Here is a 17,673-nt window from a genome sequence, read left to right as displayed (position 1 = left end):
AAACGTGGGGGTTTGTGCTGTTTGGGTGCTAGAGGGGTTCTCCCTGCTCCCACTGCTAAAATCGTGACGAGGTTCAGGGCAGGACCTCGGTGTCCCTTTGGTGCCGCTTCCTGTGTGGAAAAGCTGGATAAAGAAGGAAAACAAGCAGGCCCTGAATGCACACCCCAGAAGTGAAGGGGAACTCGAGTCACAGTGCTGGCCAGTGTCACACTGACCCCTCACCCTGCTCGCCCAAAAGAGCCTTCAAGGCAGGTACCACAGGGGTTTGACCCCAACGTGCCACTGGCAACCTCACCCGGCGCCTGGATGACACATCATCAGGCATCCAGGATATTTATATAGATATTTTTGATATGGAAATAGAGTAATAAGGCTGGAAGCCTCCCTCTGAGGCTGCCGATTAAATAAACTGTCTATATTTGTTCAGAGCCCTTTACTGTGGGCTCTTCAGAAGATCATGGGCAAATAAGCAAGTCCCATATTCCCTCCAGCCTGCTGGAATACTTTCCCCTCCTTCAGCTTGAGCTGTGAAAGGCCAAGGAGTTACAAGGCACCTTGGCTTTCAGCACAGACAAGGTGCCCCCTCTGCCAGCCCCAGTCCTTTCCTGGCATGCCAAGAGTGGGGCAGCAGACACAGGGATGGGCTCAGGGGTCACCAGTTTTCCTGCCCAGCACTGGCAACACGACAGGCAACGTCCAACTAAAAGCTGAGCCTAATTTTTAGGAGCCCCCTTCTTTCTGTGTAAACCCAGACAGAAACTATCACCAGGAGGGACAAGGTTGTGCCTGAAAGAGGAATTCAGTGGAAGTGGGGTCTGTGCCAGACCTGCCCTCCTACCTCCTTGCCTGTGGCTTAAAATGTCACTTTTGGAGGAAAAGGGAGACTCAGACAGTGTTTCCCAAATACCACTGTGCCTGTTTCCTCCCGAATCAGTTTTTCCTGTGTTTTCCCTCCTGCCCAGCATGATGCCTCCAAGTCATAGCAAGTTCAGGACTACCTGGAACCGGTTTTAAGCAGAGGGGAAACAGCAGCTGCATTTCCAGCTCTTTGGAGCAGCCGCCATCGTGTGCAGGAGCCCATCCCAGCCTGGCTCCAGCTGTTCCCCAGCACAAAACCCGGGTTCCCTCCCGCCCTCCAGCAGCCTGTTTATTTACAGCAGAGTATTTCTTTCTAAAGAATCTGGTCTCAGGGGGCAAAATCCCTTCTGTGTATGAAACCAGTACTGACTAGCTCAGACATTGTCTTCCGGAGACTGCAGGCAGCCTGAAACAATAGGGGTGTGCGGAGTGTCCTGATGCATTTCCATTTTTGGACCACGATAAATCTGAAACCCAATAGTAACAGCTCTAAAAATGGCCCATGGTAATTAGGGCTGGTTGGGAATGGGTTTGGTGCTCGGCCATCCCCCACAATCCCTGATGGTCTCACGTCTTCCTGCACACCAGAAGGTTCATTTAACTCCTCAAAATTGGACGAAGCCCCCAGGTTCCCCTCGGAAACTTTCAGACACGAGCACAAGCTGGAACACGGGCATCAGCAGCACGGTGGAAATGGGAAGCACGCCCCCCAAAATCCTGGGCGTTGGATGTAAGAAAGGAACCCCTGAGCGATTTCGTTGTTGTGGTTCACGAACAACTCAGTTCAAATCTCGTTTTCGAAAAACGCAACCCACGCACACAAAGCACGGCACAGAGCCCATCTTCACCCAGAACCGCTGGATTACAGACAACCACTCCCCATTTCTGGGGTTTTGCTGACACCTGGTGTTCTGGAAAAGATGCTGTGAGTTCCTGCAAGTCCTTTCCCTGGCTTCTGTCAGGCTGGTCTGCCTCTCAGGTCAGGCCAATGTGTGGCTGGGAGGTAATCCTCAATTCTGGGGAGACGCTGAGAAACGCAGGTGTGCAGTTAAATTTCTGAGGCACTCTTTAATGCCTGAAGTGAAGAGCAAGGCTGCAGCAGTATTTGCAGCAAACCTCACGGTACAAATGCACACTTCCTAACTTCAAGAATCAGGGGAACTGCAGTGGGGAATCTCGGCTCTCATTTATCATACAGTGGTTTCCATTGGAAGGGAGCTTAAAGATCATCTTGTTCCAACCCCCTGCTGTGGGCAGGGACACCTTACACTAGACCAGGTGGCTCCAAGCCCCATCCAGCCTGGCCTTGAACATTTCCAGGGATGGGGCAGCCACAGCTTCTCTGCGCAACCTGTGCCAGGGCCTCCCCACTCTCTAAGGGAAAAATATCTTCCTCATATCTGATCTAACCTTGCCCTCTGTCAGTTTGAAGACATTCCCCCTTGTCCTGTCACTTCAGGCCCTTGTCCAAAGTCCCTCTCCAGCTCTCTCAGAGCTCCTTTAGGCACTGGAAGGGGCTCTAAGGTCTCCCTGGAGCCTTCTCTTCTCCATCCAACCTCCTGTATTTCCAAACACGCTCACCTTGAGAGCTGTGATGAGGTAAACTCTGGAGTGTCTACCTTGTAGATCACACTGCCTTTGGTGCCACTCTCATCCTCTGATGGTCGCTGGGAAGACTCACACCTGCAAATTAGAACTGAAAATACAGGATGAAAATAAAATCCGCATTTGGTGAAGCTTTTCCTAACTGCCAGTGTTTAGATTTGAGGTACTTAATGGAATTATGGTCTGGTAAGGAATTTCACTGCCTCTTTTTTCCTTTGTCCTTGTTTTTAAACCCTTTACAGAATACAGTCTCTGCAAAATGTGTCCCACTTCTACACCACGATGTCATTATCTCACAGAGTGTAATGCTGATCTTTAAATAAGGACAGAGGCTCCTCCAGGAATAACCAGCACCAGCTGTTTGTGTCCTTTGCCCAAAGGTTTGCTGGACCAGCGTTTCCATCTCATTCCAGATGCCTGCCCTGCCCAAATCAGATCAGTTACATCTCCCCAGGCAAACACCGCCGTAAACAGAATTCCATAAATAAATCCACCACGAGATTTAAATATTTACAGCACAAACACGTAAGGAAAACATTGTAATGCTTGTTAACAGATAATGAGAACAATGTGGCCGCACTCCTGTAACAAAAGCTGGTGTTCCATGCAGGCAAGGGCAGCTGTAGTTCTGTCTCCTCCATCGAGCAGCAAACTCAGTGTCTGGGATCTTCTCCCTCCAGTTCCCACAGGTCCAACATCCATTGCCCAGCAACACGTAGGCTTTGGGATTTGGGGGATTGTAGAGGCTTGAAGGATCTATCACATGGACAGTGTTTCAAGCTAACTGACCCCTTGTATCTCCTGGAAGAGATTAGTGCAATGGAGTCTTACAAAAACCCCAGAAAGGTCTAAAAAAGGCCACATGAAAACAGTCAGTAGTGCACATTCCTCTCACACAGAGGAGTCCATTTTCTTAAAAGGTGTTTTACAACCTTCAGTCCTTTAAAGTTTCTCATTGAAATTTATGGTAATATCAGCTTTTCTTTGTTATCACAGTATAAATATGGCCAGTGACTTAATTACAACCTCTCTTCTTTCTGGGTCTCTCATTTGCTGCCCCTCCCTAAATATAAATATTTAACTTTTGACACAGATGAAGTTTGGATGAAGGTGCCTGGTGTCCCTTTTTCACTAGGGCAATAAATAAATAGGTAGTGTCTAGTACACAAACATTCTCATCACTATTTGCTAATAACTTTCCAGAAAGTTACCCCCTTGAAGAGAGTTTCAGTGTTTTTACACCAAGAACATTGCCTGCTCAGCAGCAATTCTTCACAGTCTTTTGATCTTCTGTACAATAAAAGCTCATAAGAAACAAAATATATATTAAACAAACAAACAAAAACCAAACCAAAATGAAAAAGACAAAACAAACAAACAAACAAAAGTGTTCACACTTGGTTCAGTGCAGCAAAGGAAGACCTAATAGTTACAGGTTTTAAGTGTAGGAACTTTGATTTCCTGGGTTCTTCAGTGCATTTTTTTTTTTTTAGGGCAGTGGGAGGTGTGGAGCAACTCCTAAGTCAGGCAAGGGCTCTTCTTTGCTAGCTGAAGGAGAAACACAGTCTTGGGTCTTGGCTCGTCAAACTCTCCGCGAGGCCCTTGGGCACGGGGTTGTCCCACAGCCTGCAAGGACAGCAAACATGTTACTGCAGCACCAAGCACGGTGAGCGTGGAGGTGCCCTGCCAAAAACAGTGGGAGAGGCAGCCCTGGGCTCCCACCAGATCATGTCTGATGGTGAGGCAGGAGTGAGGTATGGCCATATCCCAGTGGCACATCAGCAGCCCAGCAGCTGCCTGCCCGCTGAGGGGGCATCACTTATCTAGCTGGGAGAGAGATTAAGGCTTTGAAAAATCCTCAGGCCAGTAAGGTCTCAGAAAGCAGAGGAAGAACTGAGTCACACAGGAGAAACCTGATTTACATGAGCCACCCTTCTTCATCTACCTCATTTGATGTAGTCTAACCCAAAGGTGCCCATCCCAGGACTCTACCTCGAGGAGTCAAAGGGACAGTCTGAGCAGGAACCCAGGGCTTCAATCTCCAGCCAGGACCAGAATCATTCCCAGGGGCTCTGGGTCAGACAGAGCCAGTTTGGGGTCAGAGACGGCTCAGGCAGGAGCAGACACTTGGGTCTGGGACCTGTTTTACCAGAATGTTATCAGAGGACCTCTGAGAAGAGTGACTTTTCAAGTGAGTGAAGGATGAGTGGGTCTCTCTTACAAGAGGTTTCTAGGGGAGTTTGATACCCAGGGTTTGGATGCAATGACAAAGAGCACAAAAAATCAGGTGCCCAAGTATCTGGGAGATATAGATCCCAGGACAGAGTGGGACAGGGTAGGAATATATCTCAAAAGTGAAACCAGAAGCAATGGGAGAATGAAAACTTACAAGAAAGAATGCAACAACTTCCTGATGGAGACAACTGGGTCCTTATTTTTGACTCATTTAAAGCTAGTAAGCTTTTCAGACCTTTTTTTTACAGGGTTTTCCAAGGAAGTGAAGCTGGCCTAGAAAACCCTCAGCTTACTTGGCCTGTGTCTGCGTGCCCTGCAATATCCTATTCCATGCCAGATAACCCAGGGCACCAGGAGGATGGGTCACATCTGCCCTGACTTCCCTGCTGAGACAAAAACCAACCTCAGAACTCTGGGGTACCTGCTCACCTTATGGACTGAATTTCCGGGCACTTGGCAAGTTCCTCTGCCAGCTTCGTGGCCCCACAGGCTCCAATGCGATTTTTCTCCAGGCTGTTTTAAAAACCAAAAGAAGGTTTTAAAATCCAAACCAAGCCAGTAGTTTGGAAACCAGCTGAATAATCACTGGCTCCTTTTCCTGTCCCAGAAGAGCTCCACAGCTACATTTTTGCACAAGCACAGCAATGCCACACAACTCACATCGGCCTCGTCTTTACCAGCATGGTCCTACTTATTCAAGTAGGAGTGTGTGTGCACTGCTCCCTGCAATCTCCTTCTAGCACCAGGACCTGTGAGCAGATCTCTTGCCCTTGGAGCACTCTAAGAGAACCCACAGCGAACCTGGTGCCAAAATTGCCAGTAACCACTTCTGCCTCATACACAACCTTCCCCCTTGTACCTGTGAAACAGTCCAGTGTGTGGTTTCCCTTCACAAGACAAACTAAACTCATTTCCTGACCCTATGACCCACAGATTGATATTTTCATATATCTGAGAGATGGAAGATGTGCACCACGTATTCCAAAGAGCCACAAAGGAAGGTTCTCTGAGCATAGTACCCATCTAGACCATCCCAGACACTCAAGAGAAGAAAAAAGCTTGCAGGAAGCAGCTCACCTGAGGTCATTAGATGACATGAGTCATGTTTTAGAAATACTAGTTTGTCTCTCATATCTCAAAGAGGAGACCTTCACACCTTAACTTCTGCTTAGATACCCATGCCCCAACCACCTTAAGCAAAATCAGTGCTGCTTCAAGAGTATCACCCAGGCAAGGCTGGCCCTTGGTGCATGGAGCAGACTCAGCAGGAAGCTAAACTGCAGCAGCCTGTCTGTCTGTTATTCCTGATGTATGTCCCCTTTTGGAAGTCCTGTGACCGAAGGCTCAGTGACAGAAAAACAAGTCTTCCCAGGGTTGCTCTCAGGGCTGTACTCACTCTAACACCTTCAGCTTTTCCATCTCTGGGAGAGCACTGGCCAGCTCTCGGGCTCCTCCATCTCCAAGGGCATTCCAAGACAGACTAAGGCAGACAAGAAATCCCAGCCATGAGTCAGTGGATAAACACAAGCAGATGCTACCTACCATTAGTACCACTGCTGTGATTTGACCCCCTCATAGATTGGCCTGTTTACCAAAGCTAATCGCCCTCTTATCATGCCAGGTAAGCATTCCCCTGGATTATAAGATTTATTTTGAGAAGTTTTCTCCATTTGACCACATATTTGCACGTATGATAAGACACCAGGGAGTGTCACCACAGAGCCTGTGGGCTGTGGTTATCTCAGAGTCCTGCAGGCCCAGGGAAAGAGATATGGAAATGACTGCTGAGCACACAGCTTTATCCCAGGGCCACTCCTCCTTGTGCCAGTGGTGTTAAACTACTGCAGCAGCTAAAATGCCTCTCTGACCTGCTCTTACAGCTGCCTGTTGATTCTGAGCTCTTTTCAAAGGATAGCTTGCAGGGCTCTTGAAGGATTAGGGTTTTAACTTTTTGATGTATTAGCAAGTGAGAAAGTTCTTTAGATCCTGTCTTTGCTACTTGATAAGCAGCCTGCTCTGCTCTGGACCTCTGTAAAAAAACAGAGGCAAGAACTGGACCATAAAGAGCTAGATGGGGAATTCGTGCTGCCCTGCAAAGCAGATGCTGAAAGACTAGTGACCATGGGGCAGAGTCTGAACATGAGTGTTTTCCTCCATATTCTGTTCAGCTCCTCACATCCAGCTTCCAGTAAGTCGCTAGTTATACCAAAAATTTTTAGCAGTGTATTTCATCAATTAGTAAATTACTAGTAAATTTACAACTGAAAAGAACTCAATGGGAAGTATCAACAAGCATTTAGCAGGGTCAGAAGTGCACTGCAGTTGCAAATAGGAGCTGACATGAGTGACCTGTGTGTTGAAGGGTCTCCCCATCCATCCCCACACTCACATTATCTCCTCCATGGAAGGGCACTGTCGGAAGCCTTGAGAAAGTGATTTTGAAGCATCATCAGTGATTCCACAGAATTTCAAGCTGAGAGAAAAGACAGAGGGCACAGCGTGCTGGTGTCAGAGCCCATGGGGAATAGGGCACCAGCACTATCTGCTGTGCTCCTGCCCTGGCATTGCTGCCAACACCAGCCACACTCTGCCCTGGCAGCCCTCGGTGCCCGGGTACTCACTCGATCTTCCGGAGGTGTCCCAAGCATGGCAGCCCCTTGGACAGGGCATGGATACTTTGTTCTCCAAGGTCATTTTCTGATAAACTGTAAGAGTAATGGAAAAGCTTTGAATGGGAGCAGAAAAAGCAGGTACAGTCAGAGAAAACCCACCACGAAAATGTAAATATGTGAACTAGCAAGTCAATAACTAGAATCCAGACTAAGCGAGGACTCTGCAGACAAGAGGGATGAGCCAGATCAGTACACAGCAATTCTAGGGCAAATCACTGCTTGGTAAAATGGAAATGACAGCCCTGTTGTAACTCACAACCTCAGTCCATGCAGCAGTGAACTAACTGCTTGCAGATCAGTGGCTAAGAAGGGCAGACCTCCAGCACATCGTGTGTTGTGTGTGAAATTGGAAATAAAAAGCTATACTGGAGTTAAAGACTGGTGTGACTTGAGAGGAAATAATGATAAGGGAGAGTGGGAAGAAGACATGGCTCTCAAAACTCAGGAGGAGCAGTAACTGCCTCCCAGCCTTCACCAGGTTGTGCTGCTCTCACCTACCAGCACACACAGTCCGTGGCAGTCCCTCCCCTAAACTAGCATCTCTCACACCTCAGTTACCAACACCCCAATTCAACTTGTAATTGAACAACAAACACATAGCAAAGAATGCTGGCATCAAGGATGCAGCAGGAAGAGTTAATTCCCATCACCTTTACACTTTCAGTTCCATATTTAGAAATTCTACTGCTCCCCAGGTTACTGCACACAGCAGCTCCAAGGCACATGGCTGCACAAAGCCCAGCAAACAGCACTGGCAGACAGGGTTTAACATCTGGGGTGATCTAAGCTGTGCAGGGGTGATCATGCACTGCAGTGACCTTCAGAGAGTGTCTCCTCTCATCCTATGGAAAGTGTAGGACAGGTGGAGTGATTGCCCTCTGCAGATGCACCTGAGCATGGAAAGAGCCTGTGTGACAGCCTCAGTGAGCTGAAATGATTCCCCACCCACAGACTGATCCCAGTCCATTCTCAGTGTGGAGAAGAGAAGGCTCTGGGGAAGCCTTAGAGCTCCTTTCAGTACCTAAAGGGGCTACAAGGGAGCTGGAAAGGGGCTTTGGACAAGGGCACAGAGTGACAGGACAATGGGAAATGGCTTCAAACTGATAGAGGGCAGGATCAGATTAGATACAAGGAAGAAATTTGTCCCTGTGAGGGTGGTGAGGCCCTGGCACAGGTTGCCCAGAGAAGCTGTGGCTGCCCCATCCATTGGAAGTGTCCAAGGCCAGGTTGGATGGGGCTTGGAGCAACCTGGGATAGTGGAAGGTGTCCCTGCCCATGGCAGGGTGTTGGAACGAGATGATCACCGAAGGTCCCTTCCAACCCCAACCACTCTGTGATTCCAGGATACATTTGGCACCATCCCAAGTGCACCTGCCATGACCCACCTTATCTCTTCCAGCAGCTCACACACCACCAGGGCTCTGGCCAACTCCAGCCCTCCTGCCTGCCTGATGTTACTGTGCTGCAAGCTAATAAAGGAAACATAAGCATTGGAGGATTATTTTGGAACAAAGCTGTAACAAAAGCTCACATTTAACTTGCCAAGAAGAAAACTGCTAATCTTTTGAACCAAAGCCCGGTATCGGTAACCACCTGGGATCCTTGTGGATTAGTCTTAAAGAAAAAGTCTGGAAAACAGGGAGGCAACAGTGGGGGCCAGCAAAGCACAGTCAGGCAGTCACTGCAAACACAAAGGCTTAGGTTCCTCCAAAACAAGAGGGCAGTCAGAAACTAAGATACTCAAAAACAATTTTAAGGCTTATTTTTCTGTGTATCCACTACCTGGTTCATCTCTAAAGCTAATGCTGGAAGAGATTTAGCAAGAATAATTTATGTGACTCTGACAACAGAGTACAGTGGAGGGTTTCTCAATCCTGGCACCCTTAAATTACTGTCTAAACAAGAGATCAGTGCACCACCACAGCCTATGCCTTTTTCCATTGCTTCTTTCAACGATACCCCATATTCTCTAGGATATCCAGCCTTCCTGGGGCAGAGGTTGACACTTACTGTAGGATCTTCAGTTTGGTCATATGAGGCAGAGAGAGGGCAAGTGTTGCTGCTGTCCTGTCTCCAAAACCATTCCTTGACAGCCTGGAAGAAGCAGAAATGAAATGTTACTGGCAGTGAGGTACAGAGCCTCATTCCTCACCTGTGTGTCACCCACACAGATGTGTGACCCCCATTCCTCACCCACATGTGCATGGGACTATGCTGAAAGGAGTCAATGCCCATGATTCAAAGGGCACTGAGGGTGGGAGGAAGGAACAATGAGGTTTTGTAATCCTGCAGAAGTCAAACAGGGAAGTAAAAGTGACTTGCACTTTCCAGGAGCACACTGATGTCCCTCTCTGACTGAGCTGAGCTGGAATTGAACTGAAAGGTTCAGTCTTTTCAAGCACTTTTTCATATGTGCCCTTAGTCCACATACTGTAATCTGAAGGTTACATGGGCAGTTCCAGTGTTTTAAATGTAACTTTTTCTGATTTGCCTATTTTTAAATTTTGTTTATTTAATAGGGCAGGACACGTATGTTCTATAAACTGGTCTGGAATGGAATGCCAACACATCTGGTTGTGTAAAGCCTCTCTCTGTTGTCTTCCCTCCAGCTCTGCAGCCACACAGATTAATGCTGATTCCTTGGGCAACACAGGCACTGCACAGCCCCTGTGCCTGTGACATTGTCTATAAAACCACAGATTCATCTCCTCCTCCCCACTAATGTTGACTGTACAGTTCTTGGAAATCTCTGAGAGAATCCAGTGAACAACCAACCCCCAGAGCTCCCACACCCAGAACCACACATTCCTTTCCTGTGTAGCAGAGAGTTTTTACCCTGTTCACATAAGAATCAGGGGTAAAACTGACCCTGGTCTTACTGGAGCCATATCAGATTTGTTTTCTGTGCCTTGATTTTGGCCCAGCTTCCTGAAGGGACATTGGAAATGACACACTTACAGTAACTCCTCGATGTGCTTGCAATGGGCAAGAGCTTCCATCAGCTTTTCCCCTCCAGCAGGACTAGGACAGTTCCCTGAAAGGCTAAAATAAGCATGAGATTCTCAGTGACTAAATGAGAACCAGAATGTACCAGCTTAAGATATTTCACTGTTTGCCTGGTGTGATGGGAGACTTGGGTCACTGCAATAAAGGGCTACACAGGTCACTGGGAAATGGTTTGGGGATTTGTAGTGCTGTTGTCAAGTGATGAGGCCCTGCAGGTACTGAGAGGAAGGAGCAGTTTTCCCTCTCCCAGACAGAAATGGGAATTTCCTTTTCTTGTTTCAAGTCATTTCCAGGTTTTTAATTTCAAAACGTTACAAGGCACACCCCAGAGACGAGCCTAACAAAGAGCCTGGGTGCTCTAATTTCTGTTCCCCTGGGGAAGGGACAGTTTAAATCCTTGTCTAGATAATGTGTCCTGTCTTTGGCAAATTCTCATTATCACCTCTACTTCTACCAGTAACTCAAAGCAGTGTGGCAACACTGGGGGCCCCCACACTGGTGCAAGGAAAGGTGCTGCCTGGATATGAGACTTGTACAATTCCCCATACATTTACTTTCCAGGACACAACTGAGCCAGACAATGGAACATTGTCTAGGAGAAGGCAGCACAAGGATTCCCACACAAGCTTCTCCACCAACTGTGGCCATGACCAAAACAGCTGGAACAAAACAAAGAGACTCACTTGATTTTCTTCAGGTTTTGCATTTCCAGCAGGACAGCAGTTAGATTTATCAGACCTGGATCTCCAATCTCGTTGTGGCTTAAACTTTAAAGAAGAGAGGCTGTGTTGTAAAGGAAAGCACAAAGTACCAGGCCAAGCAGGAGATCTTATTTAATGTCTCCCATCTGCTGGATGACACCTCAGACCTTGGCAGCAGAATCAAAGAGCTGTTTGTCTTGACTATCTCATGAAAGATTAATAGGTGTTAATGAGGTATTAAAAGATTTGCAAAGAACAATCAAAATTACTGGATCCTGTTGATGGGTGGGAAATTACTTCAACCATAATAACAAGACCAGCAACAGGTTGCTATTATTTTCCAAACTGCTAGAGTGGAGAATGGACAGCATCTGGCAAGGGAAAGAGGGGGAAAAGCAGAGGAAGCCTGGGGTTGGCTTCACATTCAGATCTTTTCAGATGGAGCAAGTGCTGGGTCTGAGGCTCTCCCAGGAGAGAAGGGGGCCTCTAGCCCTATTCTGGATCCCAGGGAAGATTTAAATCCAGAGGCTGTTTAATCCATTTGTTATGTGACTGCAGCAGAGTGGGATAAGAACGAATTTTCCTCTTCTGAACATCAAGTTCTGCTTTCCTCTGGTCCAAGGTACCTCATACATAAGCATTTTGCAGCCTCCCTGCTTTTGTTTCCACACTCACACTTGGGTCTCTCCATATGTTGGCACCAGTGGTCACCCCTCTGCAAGAAAGGAGAAACTTACTTGATTTCCTCCATGTAGTGCATATTCCTCAAGGCTTCTGCGAGTCTGGAGCAGCCATCATTCCCAATACTGTTGTGGTTCAAGCTGGAAACAACATCCAGAGGAAAAAAAATGGACATTCAGCTCCTGTTACTCAGCCTCCCAAGCTGGGCTAGAGGCAAACTGCAGTCACATACTTACATGAGCCTTTTCAGAGATGGCATCTCACAAAGTCCCAGCATGAGTTTAGGAATGGCAGCGCTGCTGAGCTTCATGTAGCCCAGGCTAAAGGATGAAAGAACACAGGGACAACTCACTACCCATGGGCAGTCGGTGCAGAGGAGGGCAGAACAAGGGTGGGAGACACGTGGGAGTGTATTCCAGTCCCTGGGAATAATCTTCTGTTTTGTTCTCTCATGCAATTCTAATGGATGTGTCTGGATCCTGATAAAATACCAGGAGAATCCCAAAGCTCCAGAGCAAGAATCCAGTCCCTTGTGGAGCAAGGTGCTACTGTGACCACAAGATGGCAAAGCTGTCACGACAGTGACACACAGTGCAGTGGCACTTCATCTCAGAAGGATGCTCCACATGTAGGGGCCTGGAAAACCAACCTCTGTGTGAAGGCATCCAGGTCATCCTCCAGGATTTCTGGGATTACTGCATGGGAAACACTTCCTCCCAGCTGGGACAAGATCCATGCAGAAACACTACCAAAACATTTAATTTCTCTGCTGGAATTCCCTGCCACAGACTAGTGATCTCTGTCTCACTCACTATTCATTGTAAGGAAAAAGGAATTGTTTCTTCTTCCCTATCAGAAGTCATCTGTACACACAAAGTACATCTGTCCACAGTACAGGAAAAGAGAAGCTGCTGTTTAACTAAAGCTTCTAGAAGGAGCCATCAGACTCTGGACAGACTGGTAATAACACACTCACTTGAGCTCTTCAATGGCCTGGCAATTCTGCAAGCCCATGATCAAATTATCAGTTCCAGTTGTCATAATACTGCTACAGGTCAGCCTGCAAAACAGCAAGGATCAAAGAAGATTGGGTCTCAGCACGCTGAAAAAGAGTTTACTCCACTGACAGCCAAGTTGCCCTCTTCCACACCCCATCCAACATAGACATCAGGGACCAGTAAGTTTGGAGAGATTTCCACACCTCCCATTGCAGGACTAAGAGGACCAGGCAGTTCAGAGGTGCTCACATGATGTACATGTACCAAAGAGCACAGTCTCTGCCTGGAGCACTGCCTGGGCCAAACAATCCCCAGAATTTCACCGGGCAGAGATGCCCTTTACAAGCCCTACAAGCTTTTGAAGAGGGCTGTGAAAAGGCTGCTCAAACCAGAAGAAGCTTTTTTACACAGTGGGGTGGTACAAACTTAACTACAGTGTTAACCAAAGCCAAGGTCTCGGTCTCAAATTGCTTTCACTTCAAAAAAAGGGGAAAGGAAAAAGCCTCAGGACATTCACGTGGTGCACTTAAGACCACCTTTAGCATTAACTGTAGAGAGCTGTTGAGTTTGCAACCTAGACATCTCTCCCAGATCCCGGAGCTCAGGGTCATATTCCAGACAAGGAGGGTTCAGAGCGGATTGGTGTGAGGCACAGAGCTGAGCAAATAATAAATATGTGGAAAAGACCACAGCTGAGAACATACCCAAACCTCTTCAGCTCTGGAAGAGGTAGCAAAACCCTGACTAGCATTTCTGCTTCATCCTCATGGAGTTCCACATGAGACCATCTGTAAGAAGAGAACAACAATTCCGGGCTTTGCCATCCACTGGTGACCAAAGGTCTGTGCCAAGCCCACAGCTAAAGCACACCAGTGCAGGGACATTAAGGAAGCGGCACACTGATGCTTGGCAAGGTCCCAGGGGAGCTCCCAGCCATGGTGAGAAAATGTAGGTTATCTGGGCATAAGGGGATTTAGATGACTTCAAGGGATACACCAGGAAGCCACCAGGTCTGTGGGTCTTTTCTGTTTTCCATTCAAACACTCCAAGTAGGGGACCTAGAGGGCAGGGACTGGGACCTTGCACTGGCCTCTCCACACCCTGCTGTGTGCTCTCCTGCACTCACTAGGACAAGTTATTCCCCTCCCAAAAAATCCTTTGCAATGCCTATGACAGCACTCACCTCAATTCCTGAAGCTGAGCACATTTTTCCCAAACTCTTTGGCAGAAGGAAGTTTGCTTGATTTCTGGCTTGCACTGACTCAATCTGCAGGAGACAAACACACAACAGGACTGCCCATGAGGATCAGCAGCACCTGGTGCCCCTCAGGGCCAGGCTTAGGGACAGATCAGGGCTTTCAAGAGCCCACCCAGGGCTCTCCTGCCACGTCCCATTTATGTCACAGCCCAGTGTAGAGAAACACAGCCCGTCCTCACTGCCCAAGGTGACATCTGCCACCTTCTTCAGCTGCACAGAGGGAAAAAGACACTAATGCTGCTCTCCCTGCACACTCCTGCAGAAGCCAGCATGTCTTAAGAGTTTTCAAAGTGCTCCTGCTTCCCGAGTGCTCCCGGTCCTGCAGGGAAGGTGGATATTTTTCCCTCATGCAGGTTCAGTATGGACCTGAAGGAGAGCAGCCCAGAAGACATGTGCAGATGAATAAGGTTTCTTCCACATGTGCGGCACAGAGACACTCTGAGACTGAACCCATGGAGACCAGCTCTGAAGATATTTTTCAGCCCACACAGAGCTTCAGAACAAGCAGAAAATAATGGTAAATAGTTGCTTTCTCACCTGCTAACGACAGATTCCACCTTCTCCAGGCAGTGTGGGAATCTTACGTCTAATTGGAAGAGGGTTTTATTTTTACATATCCTGGACAGGTAGAGATCAGAGAATATCATAAACCTGTGAACTCTTGAGGGAGAGAAAACACTATTTTCCATTAAAAAATCAGGAGGACTGGATGGGATGGGACTATGCTGATTCATGAATGCCAACCACCCATCTCTGAAGAGGTTTGCAATGTTTAAACTAGTTCCAAAGCCAGCCTAATCTTGGCATCCTTTCTCCCAAAGGACACCAGGAACACGGCCTCCTTTCCATTAAACCTTCTGAGGTGTGTGACCACAAACATGCTAAGCACATCTACCCACCAGACATTTGGGTTAAACTTGCTTCAAGTTGGCCAGTAGCTCATAAATGCAGTACAGACAGTGAATAAAGAACAGAAGATCAAGATCAAGTGCTGGCTTCAATCCCATTTCCTTACAAGTATGGGGCTAAAAGTAAATACCTGAAAGACCCCAGAACTTGAGGTGTTACTTACGTGATCTCAGTAATGTTTCCACTGGCCTGGAGAGCCAGCTTGAGAAGGTCCATGACTCTTTCTTTGCACACCCATGGCTCCTCTATGCTGCAAAGCAGGGTATAGAACATAAAGCTCTGCTTTATTCACATGCACAGATCCATCTCTGCCAGCTGAGTGCTCCACACTCTCACATACATGGGAGGGTTGCTTTGCTTAGCAGAGTAATGTCTGCACAGGAAACAGGGTGAAAACCGGGAACAGGCAGAAGCAGCCCAGAGGAGAACACAAACATCAGCTTCCCTCCTGCCTGTGCACCACTGGCAGCAATAAGGGGGAGCCTGGCCCCTGAGCTTTAACATAACACATTTTGGGAGAAGTGGAGAATTCCTTACCCAGGTAAACTGGAGGATACTCCGGCAAGGACACAGCGGGAATGTTGTTCACCAGAATTATCACCCTTCCTTGTAAGGCAGGTAGTGGTTTACAGAGACACAGCACAGATTATGGCCAGAGCTTTACATGATGCTTAGTAGGAATCAAGGATATAAGGCCAAATGCCAAAAACTGAGAGTCAGCCATGGTAATTTCTAAGGCCAGTGCTAGCTGTCTTTGGGAAAAACACAGTTCACTTTTGTTTCTGATGAAAGGAGATCTTAGATGACCAGACCAGCCTCAGATCAGTATCTAAAACAGCACAGTGACACAGTACCTGATTTTCAGAGAGCCCCAATCTTTCCTCAGGGAATGCAAAAGTCTTTCTGCAGCTTGGACTGTCACGTTGTTATTTGAGGACCTAGAACCAAAGCTCACTATAAAGAAGAGCTCACAAATGAGCCCAACCAAATGGGTCCAAGCAGCCATTAACTCACGTGTACTCCATCAGGTCAGTGCAGTTTTCCAGGAGCAAGAACAACTTTTCCAAGTGCTCTGGCTGAAAGTTGCACTCTGCAAGTCTGAAAGGATAAAAAAGTGAACAGCCTTAGTTCACCACAAACAGTTAGGGCTTTTTGAGCCAGAAATCTCAGGCATCACAGCCTTTCCCCCACAGAGAAAGAAGCATGGCACCAACACCTTGAACACCTTTCAGGGTCTCCAAAAAAAGATTGTGGCAACACTTCAAAAGCACCTGATGAGATGTTCTGGTGGAGCATACCTGTATGCTAATGGTGCAGCTTTTTGTGTCACCCTGTCCTGTGACAGGGACTGTAGGCACACCTACAGGTGCCCAGGTGCGGAACAGTCAGAGGGAAAGCAGAGAGAGAAAGGGATGTGGGAATCTCTGTGGCAGGAGAAAGCACTTCTCAGAAGGTGCATCAAATGAAATCCATTAGCTATCAGTGTAAAATATCACCATGCCAGGAGCTAGGGGCAAAAAGAGATTTCATCTGCCTTGTACCTAGGAAAAGGACACCACCTTTGCCAAAGAAATCACTACCAAAAATCTGTAACATTACCTCAAAATCTTTCTTGGTTCATTTCTGCTTGTCAGCTTGAGGATTAAAGTTGCTTCGGGGCACAAACTGCACAGAGGAGAAATGAGAGTAAGATTTGGAGGGATTTAACAATACAACCCAGCACAGCAGCGACAGAGTTACCTGGCCCAGCTCACCCCTCCCTACAATAAACCAGCCCAGGGAAATGCTTCAATGAGGTCTCACTAATGATAAATTGGCATAAGGTAGCACTGGTGTTTGGAGAAGAAATCCTGACCTGTCCTGTTTTGTCTGCCTCCTGTCCCTGCACTCTCTGCCAAGCTCTGGGGAGAGGGAAAACAGGAGACTGATCAGCTTCAAAACAGTCCAGCCCAAAGACTCAGCACCCACATTTAACTGCAGGAATGAATGGAAGTGCCCTGGTTAAAACTGGTTCAGGACCAACTGGTGCCATGACCATAAACACTGATAAGGTCAGATGTGCAGAACAGCCCAGCCCTGTGACTGGAATCTGTGAGAAAAGCACTTTATGCCAGTGCAACAGGCCCAGAGCCCATGGGCTATTTTTGCCTGAGAGGAAAGGAGATAAAGATGCAAATCCAAATAAAGAACACTGGAAATTTCTTTCCATAGATTCTGAAATCTCAATATACTGAAGTGAATTTTAGAAAGCAAATGCTGACTCCTGCCCTGAAGAGGTTCCTTAAGAGATACACACATGATAATTGGTACAGCTGCGTGTCTGTGCACAAAAATGGTGTGGCCCTGTGCAAAAAGAGTTCTGATTGGCTGTTATGTTTTGCCATTAGAAATGGACATAAACAAAAGCTTTGCATGCACTTGTACATAAAGGTAGTTGAAAACCTGTCACTTGTCACGATTAACTGAAGGTCATAAACTTTTAATAATTAAGAAGAAAATAAGCAAGGAAGCATCAGGAACTAGTGAAGAGAAACACTCACCTGACTTGAACTTCAGTGGTGTTTCCAGAGGTGACAAAGGCATTTACGAGATGCAGAACTCCATCCTGAGAAATCCTGTTATGGCTGAGACTGCAGAGAAGAGAAGGACAGATTTTTTAGGTGTCGGGAGTCAGGGCTGTCCCCAGGCCACAGTAGCAAAATTCAAGCTGGCACTGTAGGCAGATCAGTCTGTGGGGTGTTGAGCCCCTT

The 17,673-nt window shown here is 47.3% G+C and overlaps 1 protein-coding gene across 1 annotated transcript in view; it reads right to left on the bottom strand.

Moving 5' to 3' along the window:
• Positions 1 to 2,776: 2,776 nt before the first annotated feature.
• The window catches only part of NLRC5 (NLR family CARD domain containing 5), a 38,712-nt gene continuing 23,815 nt past the window's right edge, over positions 2,777 to 17,673 (bottom strand). Inside the window, exons 29-48 of the mRNA XM_027646521.1 lie at positions 17,464 to 17,553; positions 16,523 to 16,588; positions 15,938 to 16,021; positions 15,778 to 15,861; positions 15,087 to 15,173; positions 14,552 to 14,632; positions 13,940 to 14,023; positions 13,461 to 13,544; positions 12,735 to 12,818; positions 11,995 to 12,078; positions 11,815 to 11,898; positions 11,060 to 11,143; positions 10,329 to 10,412; positions 9,381 to 9,464; positions 8,756 to 8,839; positions 7,320 to 7,403; positions 7,088 to 7,171; positions 6,095 to 6,178; positions 5,128 to 5,211; positions 2,777 to 4,089 (exon numbers count right to left, since the gene is read on the bottom strand). Of these exons, the coding sequence (XP_027502322.1) occupies positions 4,008 to 4,089; positions 5,128 to 5,211; positions 6,095 to 6,178; positions 7,088 to 7,171; positions 7,320 to 7,403; positions 8,756 to 8,839; positions 9,381 to 9,464; positions 10,329 to 10,412; positions 11,060 to 11,143; positions 11,815 to 11,898; positions 11,995 to 12,078; positions 12,735 to 12,818; positions 13,461 to 13,544; positions 13,940 to 14,023; positions 14,552 to 14,632; positions 15,087 to 15,173; positions 15,778 to 15,861; positions 15,938 to 16,021; positions 16,523 to 16,588; positions 17,464 to 17,553 (1,666 nt within the window). The 3' untranslated portion in view covers positions 2,777 to 4,007. The remainder of the gene's footprint in view (positions 4,090 to 5,127; positions 5,212 to 6,094; positions 6,179 to 7,087; positions 7,172 to 7,319; positions 7,404 to 8,755; positions 8,840 to 9,380; positions 9,465 to 10,328; positions 10,413 to 11,059; positions 11,144 to 11,814; positions 11,899 to 11,994; positions 12,079 to 12,734; positions 12,819 to 13,460; positions 13,545 to 13,939; positions 14,024 to 14,551; positions 14,633 to 15,086; positions 15,174 to 15,777; positions 15,862 to 15,937; positions 16,022 to 16,522; positions 16,589 to 17,463; positions 17,554 to 17,673) is intronic.

The sequence above is a fragment of the Corapipo altera genome, unplaced genomic scaffold, assembly GCF_003945725.1.
Source record: "Corapipo altera isolate COAL_440 unplaced genomic scaffold, ASM394572v1 62, whole genome shotgun sequence".
Taxonomy (NCBI): Eukaryota; Metazoa; Chordata; class Aves; order Passeriformes; family Pipridae; genus Corapipo; species Corapipo altera.
This window is presented reverse-complemented; position numbering and strand designations above follow the sequence as displayed.